Source organism: Manacus vitellinus, unplaced genomic scaffold (assembly GCF_001715985.3).
Source record: "Manacus vitellinus isolate BGI_N305 unplaced genomic scaffold, ASM171598v3 scaffold_5_pilon, whole genome shotgun sequence".
In the NCBI taxonomy this organism is placed as follows: Eukaryota; Metazoa; Chordata; class Aves; order Passeriformes; family Pipridae; genus Manacus; species Manacus vitellinus.
The window spans coordinates 26,797,804-26,825,429 of NW_021940682.1; the positions used below are offsets into that span (position 1 = coordinate 26,797,804).

Consider the following 27,626-nt stretch of genomic DNA (forward strand, 5'->3'; position numbering starts at 1 on the left):
AGCTGGGTTTCACCTGCCTTTCTGTCTGTGAAGTTCTCTGAAAGAGCTGAAATAAAATTTGCCAATCCACCCCTTTCTCAGGTTTGCTTGATATAATGATCAGGTTCTAGGACTTTGGCATCTGGTCATTTAGACAGCTCAGCTATGTACCACTTGCTTCAGGAAAGCCAGCTGCTTAAATGTTTATCATTATGCAGAATTTCAGGTAAAAGAACTTCCAACTAAAAATACCAACTTTCTATCAAAAATGAAAAACCTTCACATTCGAAGGAAAATTTGCCTATAGTGTGAATCCCAAAATAATTTTCAGATTGTGTCCCCAAGAAAAACTGTTATGTAGGTACATGACGGTCTAAACTGGCAATGACCCAGATCACAGCACCAAAATTGGTGGTTTTTTGAGTATTACCTTACATTACAAGAACTTAATTCTCCTCATAGTTGTATATGTACAACTCAATATAACAGGATGTTGCATGTAGACACCCAAGGACAGAGTCTGGTACAAAATATTTTGAAAGGAGAGAAACATACTGGACCAAAAAAGCCTCCACATTTATAAGTGAAGCAATGGAATAAACCCAGCTGTATGCATAACCACATAAAAACATTATGCACTAATCTCAGTAAGAATATTAGGAATATTGGCATAACGGAAAAGCTACAGGGCATCCGGGAGTGAATGACCCACATAATATTATTAAAACCAGTTCTAAATAAGCCAATGGAAAGGAAAAAACACAAGGAGGTTTTTAAAAGGTATAATACTCTCAATATGCAAACTTGCAGCCACAAGTTAAGCTCAGATTTACCTTCTTGGTTTTCAAATTGTTCTGACAACAGATGGTAGCAGCAGCCCACACTGCAAACTGCTTTGACTTCAGGTTTGGCAGCAAAAATACGTAGTGTATTTGCAGCCAGATCTCCACATGTATGTAGACCCACCATCACACAGTCCTAGAAAGAAAAATTTAAAAAAAGAGGCAATAATAAAGCATCTCCCTCATCAACTGAAAGAGTATGAATAATAACAAACTCCAAAATCCGAATAATCTGCAAATGGTTAGTGAGCTGTAGGGCAAAAATACACAACTCCACAAAGACTCCTGCTGTTCTATCCTAGAATTTTTCAATATTCATAAAAGGTCTTCAGTGCTAAAAAAACACCGTGAAAACCAACCATGAGACATGAGAGGTTCAAGACTATGAACAACAGCTGCATGGAACATCTACATGTTGACTGGACACAGGCCATTTTCTCGTCTTTCCTAGCTGTCCTGTTCTTGTTATTAGTACCACTGCTACTTCTTTTTCTTACTTAAGATTTACTGCTGTAAATCTGGATGGACATATCAATGGAATTTCTGCACCTTTAAGTTGCTGAAATCAAAACTACTTCCTAAATACAGATGGAAGGTGAAGAGCAGGCTTTGTTATTTCCAAAACTGTAGTACTGGCACAATTTCTCAGTATGCCTGCTCCTATTCAACAAATGGCCATTTTGTTCCAAGGTACAAAGGAAGAACTTCAGCTTCAGATGCTCTGTTCTTCTGTCCATTCTATTTCCTGCTTTCTTTTTTCTGCAATTTCCCTTTTCCTTCCATTTCTCCATCAAAATTTTCCCTCTTCTCACCATTCATAACAAGATATTTCCCTTCTGGCATTATTAGTTGGAATCTGCACGGTAAACATGGTGTTGCTTTGAATTTCATCCATATTTATTAATCACAGAATTACAGAATCATGGAACGGTTAGGGTTGGAAGGGACCTTAAAGATCATGTAGTTTCAACCCCCTGCCATGGGGAGGAACACCTTCCAGTGGATCAGGTTGCTCAAAGCCCCATCTCATCTGGCCTTGAACATTTCCAAGGACGGAGCATCCACAGCTTCTCAAAGTAACCTGTTCCAGTGTCTCGCCACCCTACAGTAAAGAATTTCTTCCTAATACCAAACCTAAACCTACCCTCCCTCATCTTAAGGCCATTCCCCCGTGTCCTATCACTCCATACCCTTGTAAAAATTCCCTCTCCAGTCTTTTTGTAGGCCCCCTTTAGGTATAGGAAGGTGCTATAAGGTCTCCCCAGAGCCTTCTCCAGGTTATCAACATGAAATTAGCCCAGGGTCAGTCACTTGGGATACCTGTCTATCTGATTTTCTCATGCATCTGTATTACATAGTACATACATGTGCAAAACAGTAAAACCTCCCCTTTACTCTTTCACCATAAAGAAAGGCAGTGTTATAGGATTTCTTCTACCTTTTACATCATACATATTACATGCTAAGTGGATACAAATGTAAAGGTGTATGCTTCATCAACAAACCCTGCTGCTCAGGGTGTCTTTTGCATACAGACATGAGCTTGCTCCACACATTCTCAGATACTCAGTAGCATTTATTTGCCCAAGTTACAGGACCATCAGCACAAACCTATGGTCCTGAATCAGAGACGAATTACACCCTGGAATATAGTAGTTTGGTTACTACTGCACATAGGCGTGTTTTTATCATTCCATAAAAGACAGAATGCATCTAACTCAATCAATGTACATTAGTTAGTTCAGGCGTAGGAACTAAACATACAACCACAGAGCTTCCAGACTTGTATCACTGTCTTTCGGCAGCTGAGTTTGGGTTTGTTTGGGTAGACACAAACTCTGCCAGCTAGTAAATTACTAAATTAAATTACTCTGGAAAGTCAAAATAAAAACGCTGTTTACAAACTCTCCATCTTGAGTACTATACGCAATAAATTCTCCTATGCCTTCCTAGTTTGATTGAAATTAGAAAAATCTTTTTCAGTCAGTGATAGCTGACTTAAGAAGTTAGAAAATTCAGGAAAATTGAAACTCCAGTATATATTCCTATACTTGATAAATATAACCCCTTACATAATAGATTTATTTTATCTATAATGACAGTTGTAAAATAATTAAATGTGCTAATATATATGCTGTTAATTTTGACAGTTGATTATTATCTACCTCATAAATTCTAAAAGCTGCTTCAAAATAGTCCCAACACATATATTAAAATAGAAAAACAACCTGTATTTGCTAGACGTACTTCTGCTACCTGGCTGAAAACCATCTTTGTGCTAGAATATTCGTTTACACCCTGTGTACACCCAGTAAACATTATGTACATATGAAAATGGCAATACAGACAATGTACAATCTAAATATAGTAAATATGTATAGTAAAATAACCTCCAGATCTGTTATGATGTCACTGAGTTCTGTTTCTGCAGTGATGCAAGAGGTTAAGGGTAAATAGAGGTTCGATTCACTCGACTTTGTTGCTTTAGTCTTGAGAGATGTCTTTTTTCTTTGCACTTTTTCCTCTTCACAGAGTTCCCCCCAGTTACGATGAGATGAAGAAAAAACTTCTACAGCATCAGCAGGCAGAACATTTAGAATAGCAAGAACCTCTTCAGAAAGTTTGCCCTCATGAGATTTTGTCTGACGCATCAAATCAGCTTCAGTTTCTGTCCTGGTTTCAAATGTACCCATTTCTGTGAAACCACAAGAAGGAACTAAATCTTGCATAATCACTTGGTCCCGACTTTGAAGACTTTTGGCATTATTTAAGAGCTCTTCATTGATCATTTTAGATTTCATTTCACTTTCCACTGGCCTGTCATTTGTCTTTTCCAAACTCTGGGTTTTGAGGTTTGTTCTTCCTCGACTCTGATATGCTCTCCAGTGTTTCTTCAGTTTTCTGTTCCTTTCATGAGCACCATCTGTGTTGGAGTTGGAGGAGTCAATTCCATAAACTTTTAAGTTGTATTGCATGGACAAAAATGAACTCAGGTAGCCTTTTCCAGAACCTATATCAATCACCTAGATAATGGAGGGGGGAAATAAAAAAGAAAAGAAAATTTGCTAGAATTATGAGCAACAAGGCACACTTCATATGCAAAATAATTTCCTAAAAAATTAAGCATGGATTGAATAGCTACATTATCAGTACCATCCTTCCCAATCACTTAGCTCTTTTGCTTTGTTGGTCCACCTCCTGACTTTAAAACACAGAATAAAGTCTTAACTGATTCGCTCTAGAAAAAAGACATTGCAATGCTCACGCAATGTACATCCTGACTCTTCTGAGAAAGATTCTCAGTATATTTTTTGACATAAAGTTTCCTTCTGCTAAAGAAAATAAGCACAAACCACCAGGAACTCCATCTGCCTTTGCTAAACTGGACCAGGATATACAGTCAGCAAATCAACCGCTCACAGTTATTCAGCTTTAGGCACCTAATTCCTATACCAAGGAGCCTACTACCACTAAGTGTACAGGAAAAGAGCATCTTCAGATTCAGTGCCTAAAGTAATCACTTCAGATGTCACCTAAAGACAGGTGATATTAATACTCCTTTTTATGTCAGAATGCTTATTTATACTGCTTTCCCACTTTGTGAAAACAATCCATACAGTTTTGTTTAATGTGAAGATGATCTGCAATAAAACAAAGAGGCTCATATGTCACATTTACTTTCCACTGCTATTCTCGAGGAATGAGTGATAGCTGGCAGTTTAGTTTGTCTTATAGTTGATACCATGTGCTAGTACAGTGACTGATCTAACATAGAAAGGAAAACCCCATACAGCGTATTACCAGAAACAACAGTAACCTGAGACCTTTCAGTACATCGTCACAGTTTTACATAACGTATGTTTTAATTTGTAATAAATACATAACACAATATTTTATAAGAACTGGCAGAATGACATTTCTCTAAGGAAAAAAAATTATAACGTTCACTTCTGTCCAGGTATCTACCAAAAATTATATTGACTAGATACAATGACCTCTTTGTAGATGTTGCTGAAAAGTGATGAAAGTGTTTGATTCTAGAACATCTCTGTCTTGTTCTTGGTCTGTCAGACATTCATAAGAAAGCTTACACTGATATCTCTATGTACAAATTGCAGCATACGCTACATTGATCCATCCCTTCCTAAACCCAGTCAGCACAGGTTTAAGAAGGGCAGGTCCTGTCTGACCAACCTGATCTCCTTTTATGATCAGGTGACCCGCCTGGTGGATGAGGGGAAGGCTGTGGATGTGGTCTGTCTGGACTTCAGCAAAGCCTTTGACACCGTCTCCCATAACATACTCCTGAAAAAGCTGGCAGCCCACGGCTTGGACAGGGGCACTCTGTGCTGGGTTAGGAACTGGCTGGAGGGCCGGGCCCAGAGAATGGTGGGGAATGGTGCTACATCCAGTTGGCAGGTGACCATGCACAGAACAGATTGCCCAGAGAGGTTTTGGAGTCTCTCTCACTGGAAATATTCAAGAGCCGTCTGGACGCAATCCTGTGCAAGGTACTCTAGGATGACCCTGCCTGAACAGCGGTTGGACCAGATCACCCTTTCAAACCTTACTCATTCTGCGATTCTATCATTTAAAAAGGAAAGAAAATTGTCCAGGGAATGATTTTACCTACTCTTTCATGTAAAAGATATTACAGTTATGTGGAATATGGACACCTCCACTTCTTGAAGTTTTTAATTATTTCTGTGAAAAGCAGCATTTGGACACAAGAGACAGACAGGGAATTATTCCTAACTCCTAAGTGTGACCTCTAGTGGTTGTAGATACAAGCTGCAGTTTGGGGAAAGTTTCTTTAGTTGTTTCCAGGTAAAAAGAAAACAGTAATACATTGTTAAATTAGTACTGGGAGAATAGTTTTTAAAGGAAAAGAAAAATTGACTAATAATAAGCAGACAATGATCTTGTACTAAAAAAATAGACTGCATTACATTATTCCCTGCTCTGCCTTCCCTTGATTACACAGGGAAAGGTAATCGGCAATCTGTAGCATATCTGTCAAGCATGAACCTTTAAAATGAAAATTCCATGATATAATAAACTACAAAGGTCTTGTCCACAAGACCTTTGGTACTATGTTTAAACACAGTTTCTGGCACAGTGCAGTCAAGAACTTTGTCTCCAGAAGCATTCCAACATTTCCCAGCACCAAATCACAAATGTAATGGATGCTGATGCAGAATTATATCATCCTTACATTACACATTGCAAGTCTTGTTGCACATGCCGCAGTTTCCAAGGAAAACTTTGACAAATACATTAAAGAAAAGAAATGTGCACTTAAGCAAAGAGGAATCAACACTGGCTTCTTTTCAGAGTTTAATCAAGCATTTCTTTAAAAAATAAAGTTCCACTTGTATGATAGGAACAGTGTTTAAAGGGGGCAGTAAACAACTGAAAAAAACCCCTTTAGTTATTTTGCTTTAATGTTTTAATTCAAATCATGAAACAAGAAGTGATTACAGTGGTATTAAAATTTTGCTTTTATTCTTATTTTACTATTTATTGTACTACACTATAAAATATCAACAGAGAGCAATATCCTCTACCACCCGTGACACATCATGGCTATGGAGGTGAGATGGAGGGCATTTTTCAAGCTGTCAGTGATCTGTAATATCGGAAAGAAACACCCTGAGGACACGTGCTGTTGTAAAATGTGTTTTCATGGCTCCAGATTTTTTAATTAAATGCTGCATATATTTTGTTTTGTGAGAAGGATAGAAAAAAAATCAATAAGGAAAAACTCTCCTAAAACTTTATAATTGCTGTATTCATCTTAAGTTGAAAGGAAACCAAAACAAAAGGATTTGCTTTTTAAAGACTGAGAAGGAAGCTTTTCTTTTTTTCTCAAGGTAACAGGAAAGCTCTTTTCATATATTAGGGATTTGTAACTTTGCACAAATAAATGTTGCTATGGTGTATGACTAAAATGGAAAAAGTTAATATAGAGCAGTAGGTATTTCATATCCAGTGATATACTGAAATATTTTTCATTAAATGTTACAATTTTTTCAAAAAATAATCCTATGTAAAAAGATACTCCAAGCCATCTGATAAAAGTGCATTATGCCTGCATGAAATTGCAGCATATTGACATATTGACATTATACTTAATAATGATTGGTTTGAGATTTTATTAGTAACCAGCTACATTGAAACTCCAGTTAAGTTATTAAGATGGCTTTACTTTTTTACTTTGTGAACACAGGTTTTTCTTTCCTTTCCTTCCTGAATCTCACAGGAACTATTTAAATCTAAATGAAAATGCTATATGAAACACCATCTTAGAGCAAATGCAGAGAACATTTAATATTGCATTATAAGCAAAGTATACTCTCCTACAGCTTTTTCAGCACATGAAAGTCTTCAATACTTGAACAACTAATACTTGCCTGAAACAAAAGGTTGGCAAGTCAAAAAACATGCTTATGATAGAATAAAAGACTTTCACAAATCTGCTGCTACTCTATTTCTGTTCTTTACAGAGCACATCCACTTTAGGAGGGCACCCACACCTGTCACTGCAGCAGGCCCTTAAAGAGCTGCTGGAGAGATTGCCTTCCATTGCTGTAAGCAATCAGAGATGCTCACGCATTGATTATGTCTCATCCAGTAATATTTGGCCTTAATTGCAGCTCTATTTACTTGGTAATTCCAGTTATAAGAAGACTCCCTAAAACTTTGTCTTCGTCAGTCATACCTCACAAAACAGATGGTCGGGACTGAGAATTTTGATCTCTGTTTCCAAGGATGCCACAGGCCTGACCCAAACCTATCAAGAGTACTGTATCATTTACTTATCTAAATTAAACTCAGTCTGAGCCAAATAACCTCCTAACCAAAGTTCAGCTTTAGCAATTCAGAGCTGAATCCAAGTTTTGGGGCCTTCCCTACGGTAGTAGCAACGGCATCTCAGGATGCTACAGGTACATTAATTTTAAACTCAGACATATTTACCTAGGAAAAAAATGCTCAGAGAAAATATACTCAGCATAAAATCTGGGCAGATACCTTATTAATCTTTGGTTTTAAATAAATATAGTTTGTTCTTCACAAATCTTTGTGGAAATTAATACTAGCCTGAAGGAAATTAGTCTCCATTTACACTTACGGTTCCTTGCACAGAAAGCAAGTGCAGCTCAGATGTAGAAAGGAATCAAATGCAGTGTCCAGAGCCATTAGCCATCTCTAGTTTAAAGTAAGGATGAAGATACATTGGCCAGTTACTAGCATTATAGAGACTAAAATGAATAAATGAACTCAGCTTACACAGACAGTGAAAAATTTAGCCTTACCACAACACAGGTTTAAGGTATGGAATCTAACAGAAAGTTTAACACAGCAAAAACGTATAAGAAACCTGTATGCATGTAAACTGAAGAAATGGTATTGGTGTACTTTTGTCTAATAGAATGTGAAATACACTACTCAAAAAAGTCAAGTATTATTGGGTTGCTTGTGTTTTGTCAACAGATCCATAAATAAAACTCTGCACAGTTTTAATGAAACAGCAATGTAGTGCACTGTGCAATCATAATTACATGTTAAAAAAAAAAAGATTAAGTTACAATCAAATTTGAGAAAGGAATCCTGCAATTCTTCACCATCCAAGGAAGAACTTGCCATCTGACGTATGAAATGGCCAGCTTATACAGTAATTGCTGGGTGATAATGGTGTTGGGTGTCCAGTTATCACTGGTGTTCTACAAATCGTATTTCATACATACTCTGCTACACAAATCTCTGCTTAACTTTGTCTCTCTTCCAACTGAAAGGGTCATAACTAAATTCCTAATTGACAGATCTCAATTCATGTTAAATAAAGGTCAACAGTATTAAACAATAGAAAATAATTTAAATCTTGTGCCAGAATAAGATGACCTTTCCAAATCTCTCAAGATACTCTGGTATCTATGTGGCACTCTCGTGTGCCTGACATAAGGTAGCTCTCCTACTGATGCTTACGGAAAATTGCCAGCAATATCATACTGATAAACAAGGCAGTACTTGTCCATAGCAAAAAGCAGTACAGTTTTTTGCTGCTCAACATAGAGAGGATGATCATAATTTCTTAAAATTACTCATGAGTGATTATGAGCCACTTCAAAGGCAGCGCCTTTGGAACTACACATTTGTGAACAAAATTGTCTTTCAGCTTGGCCCTAACGGCTCTTCTTTAGCTACAGTTATGTACAGGAAAAATAAAACCCGCAGTGACAGAACATCAAAATGATGTATTTGCATACAATAAGGAGAATAATTTGAAAGGTATGTGGTAACATACAGTAAGAAATCCTTTCATACCTGCTTTATACCACAATAATTCACTATGTTGTCTACCAGCTCTGACATCACCTGCACTTCATGTGATTTCTTATTATTCATAAACTCATCTGCTTTGATACCTGTAACAGATTAAGAAAATAAGTACACATTAACACAACCTATAATAACAAAGACTTGTGACCAATCAGGAAGAAAATCCCAGCTAACATATGCCGCAGTGTTTATATTTTCAGGATAGTAATTTTAAATTAAAACCTCACTAAATTACTACAAGATTAAACTTCTGAATTATGGATGAATTAGTAAAATTCTACACACTGTAAAACTCAGGGTTTTTTTAAGATGTAGCATATCTAATACCTGACCAGATATTAGACAATAGCTACTACTATAAAATTGTGCTATTTCTCCCTGTCCCTTAAAAAATATTTATTTTTGTCTCATTTATCACATTTACCTTAACATAAATGAAATATAAGGGCAGGGACAATTAATAATCACATAGTACAGCTTGTTAATGCTGCGGATTTGCTTACAATATCAAGTAGGAGATACCACTAATAAAAGTTATGAGTGATGCTGGGAAAAGTCAAAGGAAGATGAACCTTCCTTTTCTTTATTTAGCCTATGGGTGGGTTATAGAATTGTTATGCCTTTATAGTAGAAAATCACTCATTTCAGTGTTGCTGGAAAACGTGTTAACAAGATGGAGTCAATACTTATCATGGGTTTACTGCTTGTGGACAACACCAAGCACCCACTTGCTAATCTCTACGCCACCCAACTAAAGTAGGAGCTCAGAAGTCACTCCCTTGGAAGAAACCCACACATTTCTCTCAGGGGACTAACGCTACAGTACACTTGGATATAGTTAAATTGATGGAAATTTTTCTGAGTGATGGTAGAAGAAACTGGATCATTACTGATGAGCATGCACATAGAAAACAGGACTTTTCTACATGACTAGGTGGATTAATATACTTTTCCATTCTCTGCTTTTTGCACAGTATGTGTTCATCTGTCCAGAAACTGATCATTAGGCAAAAACTACGTTCATTCCTTGATCAGATCATGCTGGGAACAGAGCCAAGTATGTTACTTTTTTAAAAGAGAGTGGGGAATTGAACTGAGCTCATAAGAAACCCAGTGATTTCTCTATTTTTCCCAAAGCCCACAGGATCTCTCATTTCTTAAACATCTGGGGTTTTTATAATAAACTGTTATGACAGTACTTAAAATCTAATATAGACTCTATGAACTGACAAAAGAAGAAATAGACTAAAAGACTTAAACAAAACAAAAAGCAGAAACAAGTGTTTGTCATTTCACTGAAGATTCTCCTGAACTTTAAAATTGTGAAGACCTACACAGCATCCTAAAAAGCTTCTAATTTGTAAGCATATCAAATTAAAGAAAAACAGACAGGAAAAAAAATAAAAAGAACAAAGGTCTCTCTGTTTATTTTGAACATTTTTGTGTCTGGACAGGCTCATCAGAAGAAGAAGCAGAATCGGAACAGGAAGAAACAGACATTTAACTTCTTGACAGAAATAAAAGTTGTTTGACTGGTCTCCAAAGCAGAACTGTCACTTTGAATGATGATCACATATTGCACCTTTACTCTTTTCTATATTATGAACTCAAAAGACCGAATGGGGTAATGCTAGGTGAAGTATTATTTCAGAGAGTACTTAATCCAAATTAAGTATTTCAATAATGGTAGAAACCCAGAAACATGATCCAACTTATATAAGCTGAGGTTCCAGATGAAAAAAGCATAGTTGATAACTACATATATAGATTATTTATCATCTTAGCTAAAGTTTGTTAAACATTGTTCAACTTCTTTTCCTGCTTTCTGCAGGATGAACACACTATTTAGATATCAGTTCAGGGAAAATGATACTGTTTGCAGACAATTATGGAGTTTTTAATAAATTTTACTGTTGTTGCATTTTCTGGAAAATTCTGATAGATTTTTACATTATTTTGAAAAACAAGCAAACATATTACAAACTAATACAAAAAAATGTATCTGGGGACTGTTTTATATTGCCCAGACAATTGAAAATTTGCATTAAAAAAAAGTATACCAGTTTTACACAAACTGGGTAAATTCCTTCTTCTATCATAAAATTACTTCCTTGAAAAAAAAATACTATACATGTAGATTTCCTTATTATGTGTTTAACTGATGTAGGCAGAACAAATATTAATTTCAAAAAACATTAGAAATTTAGAGAACCATCTCCTTTAGTGATGAAAAAAATAAAGTGAGGTTCAAATACTTTCAGAAGTAACTTGGATACGATAAAGTAACAGAAAGCTTAAGGTTAGTAGTTTTAGTTGGTACTGAAATGCTGCTCATTTCCACTGTTAACCCCTAGCACAGGTACCTGTAGAGAGAGTACTCTTAATCCAACCTTCACTTCCTGTATCAGATATGAACCCTCTAACAAAACTAGTTTCCCCTGCTGGCTTCTCCATGACACTCCACTTGGGCCGGGCTCTCCTGGACCCCGTGTGCTCAGTGCGAGCAACCTGATGGTGCAGTCAGGACCATGGTGATTCCCATTAGGAAGCAATGGGGAACACCCTTTAGACTCAGAACTCCATTCTGAGTAGTTGTGTCCACAACATGCTTACAATGTTCATGCTTACCAATTATTCCAAGGAAGAGCAGCAATATATCTATATTAAGCTTATGAAGAAGTTAGAGAGTTATGTAAGTATGCAAACTGTGGGAATAGGCTCAAAAGCCTGTTTGTCTTAGAACAAGAAAACATATTAAAAACATCTGAAACATAAATGGAATTATCCTGAATATAAGCATGGCCATCATAAAGTTGCCAATTTTCTCAAACTTACATTTCTCTTGACTTGCACGCTTTAGTGTGTCAGGAAAAAACCATTATCTTCTAAAATGCAGAATTAAATCCAAAATATCTAAAATAGCTTAAAGTTAAAAGATCACAACTTCCATTTGGCAACTTGCACGTTATGAATCCATAACTTGGTATTTTGCTTCTGCCAAATGAGTACCAAGAACTTCAATTAAGTTAACTTAACTGATACTGCCAATTCAGCACAAAGGTTTTGAATTATAATTCTATTGTATACATTTGGAACATGTTTTATTTTTCCTATGAATTACAACTTAGAAGTACTGCAAAAGCAGAAGTCCCAGTCCCAGTTACCCAACCAAGCACCACTCCTGCAACAGAGAACAAAATATTCAGCAATTATTTCTGATGCTCCATTTTGTATGACAAGAAGATGAAAGAATCCTTGAAATTTTGCTAAGAAAGTTGATCCAGGTATGAACTTTATGAGTATAAGGTAGAACTACAGAATTACAAAAAATTAAGAGGAACATGGGGAATGAGATCACAATAAAAATGAAAACAACTAAAAAGCAAGTGGGGAAAAAAAAAGCAGTATACAGTTGTCGAACTAGAAACATGGGCTTCAGATGAACTGAGAGCATAAGGAAAGAAGCCAGAAAGTAAGACAAATGCACAACAAATCATTCAGACTATCTTAGCTATGGTATTCTAGTACTTCCACGGAGCTAATAATGAAAAATGGCAAAATGGGAAAGAGATCACTGTGGAAAATGGGAGAGATGCACAGCATTTATATAATAGTGCTATCACTTAGGATAAGACACGTCAAGAGTTTTAACATATTATAGAGATAAAACACACTCGAAGGCAAAGGCAGAGAGCTGCTCAGTCTGTCTCTTAAAAACTAATGAGAAATCTTGAAGATAGTGACAAGTCTAGAGAGACTGAGGACTCCATGAATAGCACATTTGTGTAAAAATTACAGCAGTCCAAGTTAGGATAAATGACAGTTTATCATCTGATTCAGAAAAAATAATCAGGGTAAGACTCCCAGTGTCCAGCTTGATGCCAACTTGAGAGTGTTTTAATTCAATTTTTTTAACTACAGAAAATTAAATTAGTCTAGTTTTATCACATATAATTGGTATTAGTCCAAAACATACACAATTAAGAAAATCTTTTTTCTTTTAAAACATCATTTTTCATATTTTAGGGTGATACTTTTAAAAAAAGTGAGAGTAGCAACTATGATTCTTGCTACTCAGGGAGAAGACAAACAAAGAATATTAACAAGGTATCTCAAATAGTGATGTGCCCACTTCCTGCCCCATCCCCTTTAAAACTGAATCTCAGGATGGATCTAGATACTGAATGCTCAAATTTTAGCAAGAGAATCCATTTTCTAAATAAAGGCAATGAAGAAACTATCTAGGAACAAATGAAAATGGAAGTGAGAAGCATGTAGGGAGAAAAATCCAAACAAACCACACTTAAAAAACATGACTTGCAGGACTATAGAGAATAAATAAACATTAAAATACAAACATAAATATACCTGTTGCTCCTTGGCTCTTTCCTTTCAATGCTTCAAGTACATCTTCTAATGGGGTACACACTCCAAGGTTGGACAAAGAATAATACTTAGCAGCCAGGGCAAACAAATGTACATCAATAAGTTTCTCAGAGTTTTCACAAAATGCACTGGAAAACATGTCATCATCTGCAAATAAAAGAAAAGGAAACAGTGCTTAACAGCTCTCTAGTAGTGCTGACAGAGAACTACAGGTAATTCTTAGTATACTGGGCATTTATCTTGCTTCCATAAGTGGTAAAACTCATTATTTTTTTTCCATCTGTATTCACCCTTCATAACTGAGGTCAAATTTTACTCTTAGCTGAACTAGTGTAAATGTGGAAAAATCTATTGTTTTAGCAGAGCTACTTTAGTATAATTGACAAGCTAATTCAGTCAACATTATCACTTCTTTTGTTTACAAACTTGCTCATTATACGTTTCCTAGTCAGCCCCATCTGCCAGTATATGCTACTAGATTTTTTTAAAGCAATGCAGCTGTTTAATATATGAAGTGTTTTGATTTACAATCACTCTATTCATGTACTTTCCAAGCTGCTTTGTAACGGGTGAATCTACTGGGAGAGTTAAATTAATTTTATTTCCAATCAGATGTGGGCCAAAGTTAGATTCCAATGTGTATTTTGTTAGATTCACGATGAAGTATTTCAGTTTGGTATTACTTAGCTCTTAGGTTCAAAAACGTACATTTATTTTTAAGTGAAACGTAATAGTATGATTAATTTATTAATTCTGAGATTGTTTTGTATTGTCTAATTCCTCCTTATTTTAATTAAAACTATTTGTGAATTCTAGATAGTTTTGCTAATATTTTTATATATTTGTAATTATTTAAAATATCTAAAAGGTAACCAGTCCAGCAAACAAACTTTTATGAAGATTTGGAAATCTCCTGCTTTGTCTTTTGTGTCATGGGTAGATGTCGAGCAAGTATATACCTAGCACAGCAGCTTTCCTGAATCTGGCATGACAACAGATACAGCTGTTTGTACTGACCTCAGCTCCAATGTTCTTAATTGTCTTGCATATACTACAACTCACTGAAAACATTCCCAACAGTGTCGACATGTTCATTTTCATGGTATGACACTACAAAGGCATGAGTGAAGCAAACAAATTTTGGATCTAAGGAAGAATAAATACTGTCTAAGCTATAACCAGAATTAACATACTTTCCGTGTCTGCATGGCACTTCTTAGTCTACTTCTCTCCACTACAAAATCAAAAAAGAAAGCCACCTTTCTCTCTAAACGACTGCCTTATTTGAACCTCTGAACACCCAGTAAATTTTAGTTAGTGAACCCTTCATGAAGCATAAGGGTCTAACAGGATATTAGAGACCAGAAATAAAGAATGCAGTTCTTTAGGCAGAAGGGGCAATTTTGATTTCTAATGTCTCTTCTCTAATATGTACTACAGAAAGACAAGAAATTAGATGTGTGCATTTTGAAATGACTGAAGAAAAATAAATTTGCTTTCCGACAATACTTTCAAATCAAGCAAATAACGGAAGAGACCGGTGCAATGGGATAAGGTAGTCAAACACTTTTGACCAATGGACAGAACTGGTTTTTTGGTTTTCTTTTTAAAAAAAAAAGTTTCAACAGAAGTAAATATCTACACAAAGGAGTATTTTTGCTTTCTGCTGGGTAAGTGTTATGCAAGGAGCTCTTACATGAAATTCTCACAGCCTGAGTTATTGCTGAAGAAGAAAATTTCAGTTTATTTTTAAGGGAGGTTCACTCATTTAACTTATTTTAGACTTTCTGGGGATGAATAGTGTTCCAGAAAATTCATAGACATTCACAAAATGCATTAGTCTGAATAAGTAAAAAATGCATAGAAATCTCTAGGTCAGATGTAATGGGAAGAAATCCTTAATCTGCCAAGAAAGAGAACGAGGTTTAAAAGACTCATCAAGCAATAAATTCTATGTCAACAATTACTGAGAAAGCAATAGACATGAGAAATTAAGTCAAAAGGTGCAGAGCCATTCAGCAGTTTTGCCAGGTGAAGGAGAAATCTAATTTTCTTGATGAGAAGTGGGTGTTCCGTTTTGTTTCATGCAAGTTATGACCACTTCAAATTGGTCTAGTATTTAGTATAACACACTGGAGAAAAGTTTGGCACGTTCTGCTATACATTTATGTTGCTCTTTATCTCCTTTTTTTTATTTCCTCAGTAACCAGCATAGTCACACCAGCCCTCCAATGTACGGTACAGATATATATACGGTATAGGTGCTGGCAAAGGTTTGTTTCAAAGCCTTAGACTTGCTTAATATCTCAACCCAGAATGGCATCTCAGTCCCAATAGAAGTTTCTACAATATATAGGTCATTCTACAGTGTAGAATGACCTATATATGCTAGGTCATCATATATATCCCTTCATCTGGAAAAGTCATTCTGAGCAGTCAAGAGATCATTAAAAAATGGGCACAAATATGCACATAAAGATGACATACCTGTACAAGCTACCACAATCAAATATTGAGTTTAGGTAATTACATCCATACTGTACTAAAGCTATATCTGGAGTGAAAGCTAGGGCTATCTCACCAATTTCTACTGCAAAGTTTACAGTCTCCTTTCTTCAGACTGGATCAACATTAACTCCTTGGGTACCAGGATGGCCATGTCCTTAACATCTACCAAAAGACTAAATGTAAGAATGACATTGACCTAAAACACGTCACTTCTACATCAGACATCATGCAAAACTCAGCAAAACCTGTATCTCTCACGTCCTCTGTAAAGAATTCAGGTTATATACCTCATTGACAACTTTCAGCCAGCAATCGTTGTAGAAATAAACATCAAGAGAATTACATATACAAATTTGCTACAGCACAAAAAGAAAAACACTCCCCTACCCCAGTATAGAAAACCATTAAACCGATAACCTTGAAGAAATTTACCCTCATTTTTCCCATCTGACCTTCAAATAGATCACCAAAATCAACAGCAGAGGTAAATATTCCGCAAATTAGAGTTCACGATATTTAGCAACCCAATCTTCCTTTCACCTTACTTCCTGCTGATTCCACTACATCACACAAATAAAACTTACCCTGAAACTTAATAGCTTTTCTAGGTTAAAGTCTGGTTATTGAAATTGGGAGTTTTCTGCTTCTTTTGCCAGAACTCGTGAAAAACTTATAAATCCACTACTTGTTTGTTTTCACTTTTTCAGCAACTGACACAAAATATATTTACTATCCTTACAAACCACACTTAGGTGAAATTAAATGCAGCAATACCCATGTTCTATGACTTCCTTGAACTCGGTTATCTAGTGGAAGAACATGAACAGAACTATAAGGATCTCATACAAGATCACTAATGTATTACCTGTAATAATACTCCTACTAAAGTTAAATTGTTGTCCCAGCTTGCCAACTAAAAGAAAAAAAACCCAACCGTATTCAGGTATCTGAAGCCTAACTCCAAGCTACAGAATGGCAGCTGTCGAACTACGCATTGTTTATGAATATTAAAACCAAAAGTTTTCTTGAAACGTTTCCATGCTGGATGCTCAAAAGAGGAAATCTTGTATGTCTTTTAACCAGTCAATCTGTATATTTGCAAACAAATCTTCAGAGGAAAGAAAAATATGGCCAAAAATTGGAATTACAGTACAAACAGTAATTTACAGTAAAATATGAAAATACTTAAACACACATTTGTCTGTGCCTGTGTCCAATTTACAGCAATGACGCAATAAACAAAATGCAATATGGCAAATGTCAGCTTTTTGATGTATAGAAATATACACCCGTTTTCTGAATCTAAAAAGGGACCATTAATTTTCCTGCAGGGTATAACTCAAAACAAGGATTCCATCCTTTACATGGTCATTATGATGAAATGTCATCTTATGAGTGTTTGAAAATATTCTTTGAAATTGATTTACAGAATATGCGATGTAATGTTCTGTAACATGATTATCTTTTTGCGTATAATACTGTACCGGGAATTGTAATTTCTTGTTTGCTAGCTTCTAAAACTACAATTCAGCATATGTTTGTCAAAATCCCTACAGTAACATAAAATATTGGCCAGAATAACAGTTTTGTGCCAATCTGCAATGATGTAACTTTTTAGTTTGCAGAGCTGTGTGAGTATGAACTGACAATTTCACATTTTCAGATCAATTCTGTCAAATATAGTTTATGTTTCCCTATAATTTAACTTGGGATCCCTATTAGATCCCTGAAAACTTTTCATAATAGTTTGGGGATTGCAAATGTATAAATGTAAAACTTCTCAAACTCTTAAGGAGCAAAGGTTTTACCATGTGAAATAAAAATGTAATTTACACCTATTTTGAGTAAGGTATTTGGGGGTGATGACCACAAATTCATTTGAGCATGCAAAATAAACCTATCCTTACAGCCACACTCCAAAAAATGTAGCTCTCTGAATGGTAGCATGTTATGAGGGCCTTTTAATACCCTTTTCAAGGTAATAAATAACTAAAATTTAGATATCTGATAATTTTGAACATGGAAGAGTAATTTATGTTTATGTTGGGTTTCGAAATCTCTAATAGTTGGTTTCTGATCTCTACGTTATTGAGTCACACTAGCGCACTCAAACTATGACACTAAGTTTCTCAATCTTAATACAAATATAAGTAATGTTTGCAGGTATCTTCACTGAGAAACTCATATTCTACTATTAAGTCTTTTCATCTTATGACTGGATGGACAGATACCATGCAGTCGAATGAGTAAGGCATGAACCACCAAATCAGCAAGAACATGCCCATTCCATTACAGTGCCTTCTGTTAAATAGCATATTATAATTTTAAAGTTAGAAAAAGGAGCAATTCTTTTTTTTTTTTAATTAGCAGAAATAATCCCTGCAGAAAACACAGAAAAAATTCTGTATTTTAGCTACAGCATGAAGGCTTCATATCCTTCTAAAAGGTGTGCTTCATTTTAGCCATAAATTGCCTCTTTTGTTTCAGTAATTTCTGTAAAAACCATTGAATATAGATCATTATTTTTTAATCTGATTTTAAAATCTCTAAAGCAATACTCTGCCTTTCTGGTTCTCATTCTCCTCTACAGGCCACCACATCAGAGTTTGAATAATTTCATGGGCTTTTCCATAGAAATGGGTAAGGTCAGACTAATTTTCAGTTAGTGTTCTCTTTTTGATGATTTCATCTAATAATTAGTTTTGTTCCAGCCTCTATTTACATTCAATTTTATGTTCTGTCTCTGAGTCAGTTCTGACTCTGACATTACCTGTCAAGAACATTAAGTTTGTCCTTGCTGCTTCCCAATATTGCTTGCTGACCGGACCACTGCCTTGTTTCCATCTGGCTCTTGAAGGTAATTTATAATCCAGTGTCTTTTTCATGCACAAATAAACTCTATGGGTTTTCTTCCCAGATACCTCAACCCTTTAAAAATGAGGCTTACAGTTAATATTTTGAGAGGTCTCTAGATCCAACAGTGAAATGCTGCAAGTGATGTAGCAATTCACAGTTCTTCAACCTCCTTCCAAGTCCAAATCATTATCTTAGCCTGTCTTCTATGCCAAAAAGTACGCAGCTCCACATGCTATTTTCTGTGGACCCTTCTAGTATGCTCCACATGCTTTCCTGTCTCACGTGCCATTGAACACAGTCTTTCAGTGCTAATGCAATGTGACAGCTATCTACACTCCATAAGCTTTGGCACAAAGCAGGTTTTTCTCTGCTAAGTGCTTTGTCAGAGATTTTACCTTGGTTTTGAAACTGATCTCTTTGCTTGGGCTCAGTCCCCCCAAACACCACAGCTTTCAGATCCTTTATCCTCATTTCTGTGCTCTGCCTCAAAGACTATTACTGGTATGTTTGCCTTCTACTCGGACTGCAGTAAATTCAGTAACACAATTTCATAGCTGGCTTCCTCTTGAGTTACGTGAAAATTACTAAAAATATGAAGTGCCTCTTAAATAGATCTTGTCTGAAATAAAACAGCTGTCTTCCTCTGCCAGACACTCATTACTGCAGATATGTAGGAGAGCAGTGTTTAAGCCTTTTCCAGCTGTCCTCCACATCTCCAGTTTCAACATCTGACTGTTACACCTTTCCACTCATGCGGAGGTTTTCTGTTTGCTTTGGGTTTTTTTTGGGTTTTGTGCGTTTTGTTGTTTTTTGTTTTTTTTTTTTTTTTAAATTTTACTTCTATTCTTCAGAATGAGTCTGACAGTTGAGAGTTTCGTTTCGTTTCTAAACGAACGGAATGAAATCTACAGAATGAGACCACAGCCACAACTGCCACTACTGCGACACTTCAGCAACGCGCAATTCCGCCACGACTACGCTTCCCCGGCGCCGGGTCCGACCCCCCCGTTCCCGCCGCCGAGCGCCGCCCGACGCCCCCCCCCTCCCCCCCCACTCACCGGCACGGCGCGCGCCGCGCTGCCGGAGCCCCCGCCAGGGGCGCGCGCGAGCGGCCCGGCCGCGCGCAGGCGCCTCGAGCACGGGCGGTGGGGGGGGGCCACCACGAGGCGCTCCCAGAGCCGCGGCGCGTGAAGAACTCCACGGTGGTGCGCGCGGCCAGCGGCAGCGCGCGCGCACGAACCGCGCCGCGCGCCGCAGTGCGCGCCGCCGCCGCGCCGCGGGCAGCTGGGGCGGGAGGCGCGCGCGCCGGCCGCGACATGGCCCGCGCCGGCCCGGCGGGCGGTGGCGCAGCTCCGTGACGTCGTCGGCGGTGCGCCGCGCCGGCAGCGCGATGGCGGCGGCCCGGCGGGGGCGCCCGAGCGGCGGCGGCCCACGGGCGGGGCGCGGGGTGCCTCAGCGCCGGCGAAAGCGGCGCGGTGGAGGCCCGTCCTGCTGCGCAGCTTCGTGGGCAGCGTCCAGGAGGGTGAGTCGGGGCCGAAGGCGGTGCCGAAGGTGGCCCGGCTCCGTGGGCCAGCTCCGAGCTGGGCCTTAGCTACGGCCTTAGCGAGGGTTACGCCTGGCGGAGCCGCGGGCCCGCCTTGCCCGCTGCCCAGGGGGTAGTTGCGGCCATCGGCTCGGGGCCGGGGGCTGCAGGGCTGGTGGGGGCGGCCAGTGTGAGCCGGAGCTCCCGGGGCTCGGGAGTGCAGAGCCCGTAGAAAGCTGTACCCTTAAACATACTTGAAAACAGGTTCGGAGTACTGATAGATGTTTATGCAGATGTAAAAACGAATAGGAAAAAGAACATTGGCCTCAGCAGCACTTTTCTGAAGTTGCAACTTTGGAGAAAGAATTAAAGAAAAAGTTATGATTAGTTTGACTTCCCTTTAGAAACTGTTTTGTTAGTGAATGTTATGAAAGCCAGTAGCTCTTAAGACTAGTGCAATAAAAACATATTAGGAAAAAAGCATGTTTGGCTTAAACTTTGGTGAGTTGTTCTATACTGACGGACACAGAAACAACCATTGTTGTTTCCTTTAAGGCTAAATGATTCTATGATGTAGCATACCTTTGGAGCTGTAGAAAAGCTCGTTCTGAACACGTATAGAAAGAAAGTAGTAACAATAAAATACTGTTTAAATGCAAAGATGTAATTAATTATTAATACAGCATAATACAGAGATTTAGTGACTTTTTGCTGTGTCACAGCAGCTGCTGCTGACAGTATTATTATCAGTGTCTTCCTGAGACTACCTTTAGGAGCTTATTTTGGAATCTGTTTTGACGTTTCTTACGAAGCTGTCAAAAGTAGGAAAGAAGTGAAATGTTAAGACATCTTTTCACTGGATTTAAAAAACACTGGCAAAGGTGTATAATGTTAAGTAGGCATTAAGGTCTGCAGTCTTCTCTCGGGTTTAGGCAATAATTTTCAGTAATAATTTTCAGCAAGCTTCAAAGCAACGGTAGGGAATTATAATTAAAACAGTCATTGTTTCCTTGAATTTATGACTGGTCCTTATTAAAATTGACACACATAGTGGCTTTTTCTATTTTGTAAAGAAAACAGATTGAGATTGTCCTGACAACAGTTGAGTGGTTTGGTACCGTTTGAGCACAGGTGTATTTAACTCACTTTTTCTTATGTTTTCAGGACGAGGATTTGCATTTCGGAGGAAACAAAAGATCGAAAGACAGTACAGGAGATTATTGAGAAAGGGAAGAAAGGTCCGTTCCCAACAGGATGATCAGTTCACTGATACCTATCCTGAGCACTTGAAACATCTTTACCTCGCAGAGGAAGAAATGCTTAAGAAGCGGAGGCACAGGACACCAGAGGATTCAGTGTTATCAGAACAAAAGCTTAATAAAGCAGAAGAGTAAGTTTTTAAAATATGTCTTTAAAAAGAAGTAATTGTTTCAATCATTAAAGAAATACTTTAGATCTTATACTTTACATGGATTTGAGTATGGTGATGTGCTTTACTGAAAATGCCATTAGGTCTTAAATATTTTTCGTGATTGTAAGGAAAATAAATGGCAATGCAAGTAGCTTTGAGATGATGAGACATCATTGCACAGTATTGCCACAAGGTGGAGATAAGAATAAAGCAAAAATTTTTCTTTTTTTTTCCAGAAGAGAGTGGTATTTTTAAATGAAATTGCGACCAAATACATTCTCTTTGTTTTTGATCTGAATCTCCTTGATGCTGATGGCTGCTTTTCACCTTTTTGTAGTGCAAGTGATAGAGTAATCAAAAACTTTGTTAGTGAACAGCCACTAAATATCTGGCAAGGCTTATATTTTTTAAGTGTGAAATGTGTTTGCTACCACACTATTTATGTAATGGCTTTGTTGTAAATCAGAAAAAAAAAATTACAACTAAATAACCCAAAAAATCCACTCAAAGTAGTGTGACAGTAAATGCCAGACAAATGGCACTGGTTTTCTTCTTTTTGCTTTGGTAAAAGTTACACAGGCAGTCTTTTATATTGCGTTCTGGAAGGAACATAGTTGCAGTTCCTTATTGCACGACATTAAGGACAATACTGTACCTTTCCAGTATCTAATTTCAGAATGTTAATATGCCATCTCATTCAAGAAGAAACTTTTAGAAGGGTTGTTACTACTGTGCTTTTTCACCTTGCCATGTCAACCTGACTTCTCTAGCAGGCAGTCTGCCGACACTGGCTGTCCTTGCATCTCTGCAGCTGCATCTGTGTGTTGGAACTAGAAAGAGATAATACAACTCCAAGCTAGTGCATTCGGGTTTTCTAGCTCTGACAAGGTTGCATGATGGGGAAAACTCTTTAGGCACCACTCTTTAAACTTCATGAAATATCATCCATGTGAAGATCCAGCAGATAAGGTATGTGTGTTACTAAAGTTGTGTGCAGTTCAGTCTTTGGTACATTTTGCATTGAAGGAGTTTAGTTTGTTGTGTTTTCATGTTGATTGCTCACTGCATGGTATGGAATGGTGTTGGGTATCAAGGAAGAGTGGTGCAAACAGGTCTACATTCAGTGTAGAAGGATGACTCTTCGAAGTCTGTATTTGCAATTAACTTCCTTGAATATGCAAAAAACATTGGAAGTGATTCTGCAGTGCCTGTGGGATATATGGTTATATCTGCTTGATGATAATCAGTGTCTGAGGTACACGTATGTTTTGTTACAGGTCAGTTGTGACTGAAGGGAAGTTTAAGAAGAAAACATCCAATCAGAAGGCGAAAGAAGAGTACGAGAAAATAAAGGCTGAGCGTGCTAGGAAGAAAGAGGTAGATCTTAAACCAAGTTCTTTCTTGGCTGTAGACAAAGGCTGGATTAATACCATTTCTACTTGTCAATGTCCCACAGAGGACCATAGGAGAAGAATACAGGCATTAGGACTCCTTCAGTGTTTTTCAACTTGACAGTAGTATTCAGGAATGCAGGCATTCAGAATATCATTCTCTTTGTTCTTACCATTTTTGTCTTGCAGCTGCTGTTAGCAGGATTTTATTATGTCCATTGGTACATCAAGAAAAGCTTAGAGCTCTATCTGCATATCCCAGTGGATTATATTAGACCACTTAAATATTGTAGAAGGGAAAGTAATAACAATACCATCATCTCGTGATGAAAGTTAAATATCCATCCTATTTCTTATAGGATTATAAGTTCTTATATGTTACCATAATGCAGTCTTCATTTTACCTTTTGATGTGCTTTGCCAGCAGTGAAACAGTTAAATGTAATAGTGTCCCTGGCCAAAATTTTTAGTAATTCTCCTCATTCTAATTTAATGGGAATTATTTTTACAGGACATATTATAATATTATCCTTGTTGAATAACTCACTTGAGTTATTGATTTGAGAGATCCTTATTTAACTGGTTTTATTCTTTCCCAGTACATTGTTGCACAGTAAAGTGGCACATAGTGCAACTTGCAGAGGTTGTGCAACTTGCTGCTGACATGCTAAATTTCAGTAACTATTATATAAGTATATAGCTGGATAAAACACTCTATTTCTTTAGTTTAGCCGTATTTAGTTTTATGCCAGCTGATCCTTTTGTGAGTCTGGGTGAGTTACAAGGTTATTCAGCTGATAGCTGCTTTTTTGAATGTTAACTACAGATCATGCCAATAGAAATGAATGTTATGACCAACTTATTTAGAGGGAATGGGAACAAGTAAAACACCAGTAAGACTGCAAGGAGTTTTCTTTGAGCAGCTCATAGGAGTTGCCTGAGGGGAGTTGTTGGCATTTTTAGTCTTATTCAAGATATTTAGGCAAAACAGTGTGGCTAAGTGCCACAATAATAATATCATTTATGTGGAGTACTGGCATGATTATCATATACTTTACCCTCATGTATGTTAGCAAACACTCTATTTGCTGTTATTTATCTTGGGAAGAGAAATAAGCTTAAAGACATAGTTTTGACCTCCACAAAGGCCTTTTTTGGCCTAAAAAAGCTAGGATTTAGTAAAGATCAGAAAAAAATACTAATGTAAGTAGCAACTGTCTAAGTAAGATGAACGTTCTTGCTTTGAAAGCATTTGGTTGGTAGCTTAAATGGATGTTGTTTACAACAGTATGCTGAATAGTGGTAAAAGTATTAGATAGGGAGTGAATTACAGGTAAGTTAAAGTAGATGCTGCTCTGCTTTTTTAAAAAGAGAATAAATTATATTAATTGTTTTGGTAAAATAACTGCAGGATTCTGAATGGAGAGACATTATCTTTGCATATTTTTGGATCTTTTTCTGTTCATTTATTTGGCTGGTTATTGGTTCTTTTTCCTGAAGCCTCTTAGATTTCTGTTTAGAAATATTTTCTTGGGTTATTTCTGGTTAATTTTATATTCTACATCGGGGAGCAAGTCTTACTAGATTTTGTACGTCACTGAAGCTATCTATGCCATGGAAAACAAAAATATAATTGCTAAATTGTGATTTGTTCAGGCATTCTGCAGAAACATCCACCTTTGTGGTCATCATGGCACTGCATTTCAAAGACTACACTTTATGAGAAAAAAGTCTTCCAAATGAACTGAACCTTCAGTCTGATTTGTGGTGTATTGCGTGTTTGAGTTCTGTCTGTCTGTCCCAGGCAATTGTGTCCAGTGTTGTAGCACATCTGCACTGCCAAGACATTTACACAGGAGCTCCTGTATCACACTCTTTCTGCCTTGCACTCAGGAGGAGAAAGTGGGGACTTTTTTGCCTCTTTCATTTAAGGAGAAAAGTCAAGGAGTATATTTTGCAGAAAGGAAGTAGTATGCATTGTGCCAACAAACCTTATTGTAGGATGCTTTACTGAAAAATTTAGCTCTTTTCTTGAAGCTTTAGGCTATATAGTGTGTTTTGACTGCAGTATATGCTGAAAGAGCATCCTGATTATGCTTTTAAGAGTAATGGTGTTTGTACTGTTAGTACAGTACCTAATTGCCAGTATCTGTACAAAAATAAATTTTATTGCTTATAGATAACTTCACAGTCATAGAAGGTATGTAATTGTTTCATAATCATGTATCTTTATTTAATTTCAGGAAGCAGAAAAAAGAAAACAACAAAGAGAAGAAGCTCAACGGTTGTACAAGCAAAAGAAAATGGAAGCTTATAAAATATTGAGTAAGAAGACTAAAAAAGGGCAGCCAAATCTAAACTTACAAGTAGAGTTTCTTCTTCAGAAAATACAGCAAAATACCTAAACTTCTGCATATATTTGAGTTACCTGTGGACATTTTATTAAATTACTTTTAATAAATAATTTTGTTTCTATGTTACTTTTGTTATTGACTTGATTTATCTCATCAGTCCAGTAGTGATATATTCATCCTGAAAATATGAAAATATTCATCCTGAGAGTAAGAGAGAGATCTGGTACCTTGAAAATAAATGGTCTGGATTTCTAAACTTAAATTCTATTAGCTACCTAATATCCTGGATTCAAAATCAATAGAACCTCGTGCTGTCTGAACATGAATCTAACACTTCCTGCAATTGTGACTACTAAATTATACTTACTTGGGAGGACTGAAGTGATACATGGGACATATTTGATGTCTCATGAACTGCTGGTTTTAGGAGCGTGTCTTGTGTGCTTTTGGATAGGATTTGGCACATGAAAACAGAGAACATATACTATACTTGGATGGCTATTATTTATCATTCTTCACAAAGAAGAAAACTTACAAAAAATCCTAAAATGGTTTAAATGTAAAGATCTCATGGATTTGACACATACTTTTTGCTTGGTGATTTTTGCTAGCTATGCTGTATCAGGTAGATGGGTTGAGGTTTTGGTATACTGAGTGTATCAAGTTTAAATCTTTGCTCTTTGGAACATCTTTAGAAAAAGATTTCTTTTAAACTTTGGTTTGTAGATGCAGTTAGTGATCTTTGACCTAATAAAGTGAAAGCATTCTTCGTGAGTCTAATAAGTTCCCAATAAAACAAGTAAACTATTTTCCGTAAGTTTATACAGGAGAATACTATTATACTTTTTCCTTTATTTCAGTCTACTTTGGCAGCCAAGAAATAATACTGAGGTTTTTTCTGCATATAATAAAGATTAGTTAGACATTAAAGGAATATATTGGAAGAAATTTCTTAGGACGTGCTTCATAATATTTGCAGTATGTTTACAGTATTGCAGTATTATTTGTAGTATTACATTATCTCATTTAGAAGTTGATGTCAACTGCAGAAAAGTCCTTATTTAAAATGCGTAGGAAAAATAGTTTTGAATTGTATGACAAGCGCTGTTAAATGAGGAATAGTTCAGGAGTTTGAGTAGGCTGAAATGTTACTTGTGTCAGTATCCTGAAGCTTTTTCCACCTTATCTAGTTATACTTCTTGCAAGACTTCGAATCCTCATGCTGTAATGTCATCTGGAAAAACTATACGCAAGGTGTAAGTTAGTGCACCAACAGAAAGTGTGGGAGCTTTTTCTGAAATGGGCATGTCTGTTTTATGAGAAAAAGGAAGTGTAAATTTAACATGCTTATTGTGTTTTAGACTGTTCCCTCTCTGTTTTTGGTCTGGGTTTTCCTGCTTTTTTTTTTCCCAATAATTGTTGTAATTGCCAGTTACGAGTGTTTCTGAGCTGAAATATTAAAGAGCAGAAATCTGCAAAGTGCCCAGAGAATGAGAAAGGCAAAAGTTAGTATAGAGAGTCTAGTTTGATTCTTATCATTCTTGGCTGTCAGCTTTTACTTTAAAAAATGAAAACAACAAGTATTTGCAATTATTAGTTATGGGGATTTTCTTATCAGAAGGGCAAAAGACTTAACATGTTAGCTTTGTGTTCTTTCTGAATAACATGAAATATCTTCCATGTGAATTCATGCTACTTCCATTTTTTGGTCACACGTGTCTGTTACCCTGTATGATCTCTATCATGTTGAAATGTGAAAAAGAGGAGTGTAAGTCCTGTTGCTGTTCCTTTTTTTTTTATAGTCACACACACTACTCTCTTCTCTAGCAGTTTGTTTTCTGTTCTCTGAAAGCCTGCAGATCTCAAGTACTGATATCTTTCCAGTACGTCATCTGAATTAGATGAAGTGGAAGAGACATAGCTTCACAGTTTTACATTTTATTCTTGTATATATAAGTTGTGTAATCAGTGAATGCAGGCAGCTTTCCAGATCTCTCTTTTTTTTTTCCCCTTTCATTATAGACCAGTGAAATGGTG

The 27,626-nt window shown here is 36.9% G+C and overlaps 2 protein-coding genes across 8 annotated transcripts in view; one reads left to right on the top strand and one right to left on the bottom strand.

Moving 5' to 3' along the window:
• Nucleotides 1–19,722, bottom strand: part of METTL25 (methyltransferase like 25) — a 44,073-nt gene extending 24,351 nt beyond the window's left edge. For 2 of the 7 annotated variants that reach the window (XM_018080674.1, XM_018080676.1), the window contains exons 1-5: nucleotides 18,826–19,276; nucleotides 13,530–13,694; nucleotides 9,147–9,247; nucleotides 3,212–3,844; nucleotides 813–957 (exon numbers count right to left, since the gene is read on the bottom strand). In XM_018080674.1, coding sequence (XP_017936163.1) covers nucleotides 813–957; nucleotides 3,212–3,844; nucleotides 9,147–9,247; nucleotides 13,530–13,694; nucleotides 18,826–18,940 — 1,159 coding nt within the window. In that variant the 5' untranslated portion in view covers nucleotides 18,941–19,276. Of the gene's footprint in view, nucleotides 1–812; nucleotides 958–3,211; nucleotides 3,845–9,146; nucleotides 9,248–13,529; nucleotides 13,695–16,128; nucleotides 16,242–18,825; nucleotides 19,277–19,306 lie in introns of those variants that run through there. The other 5 variants (XM_018080675.2, XM_018080673.1, XM_018080679.2 and 2 more) reach the window with 5 other exon arrangements.
• Nucleotides 19,723–20,285: 563 nt separating this feature from the next.
• Nucleotides 20,286–25,851, top strand: CCDC59 (coiled-coil domain containing 59). The gene is made up of 4 exons (XM_018080147.2): nucleotides 20,286–20,433; nucleotides 21,598–21,823; nucleotides 23,122–23,221; nucleotides 25,479–25,851. Exons 2-4 carry the CDS (start codon nucleotides 21,750–21,752, stop codon nucleotides 25,638–25,640), a joined length of 336 nt encoding a protein of 111 aa, XP_017935636.2. The 5' UTR covers nucleotides 20,286–20,433; nucleotides 21,598–21,749; the 3' UTR covers nucleotides 25,641–25,851.
• The last annotated feature ends 1,775 nt before the right edge of the window (nucleotides 25,852–27,626 follow it).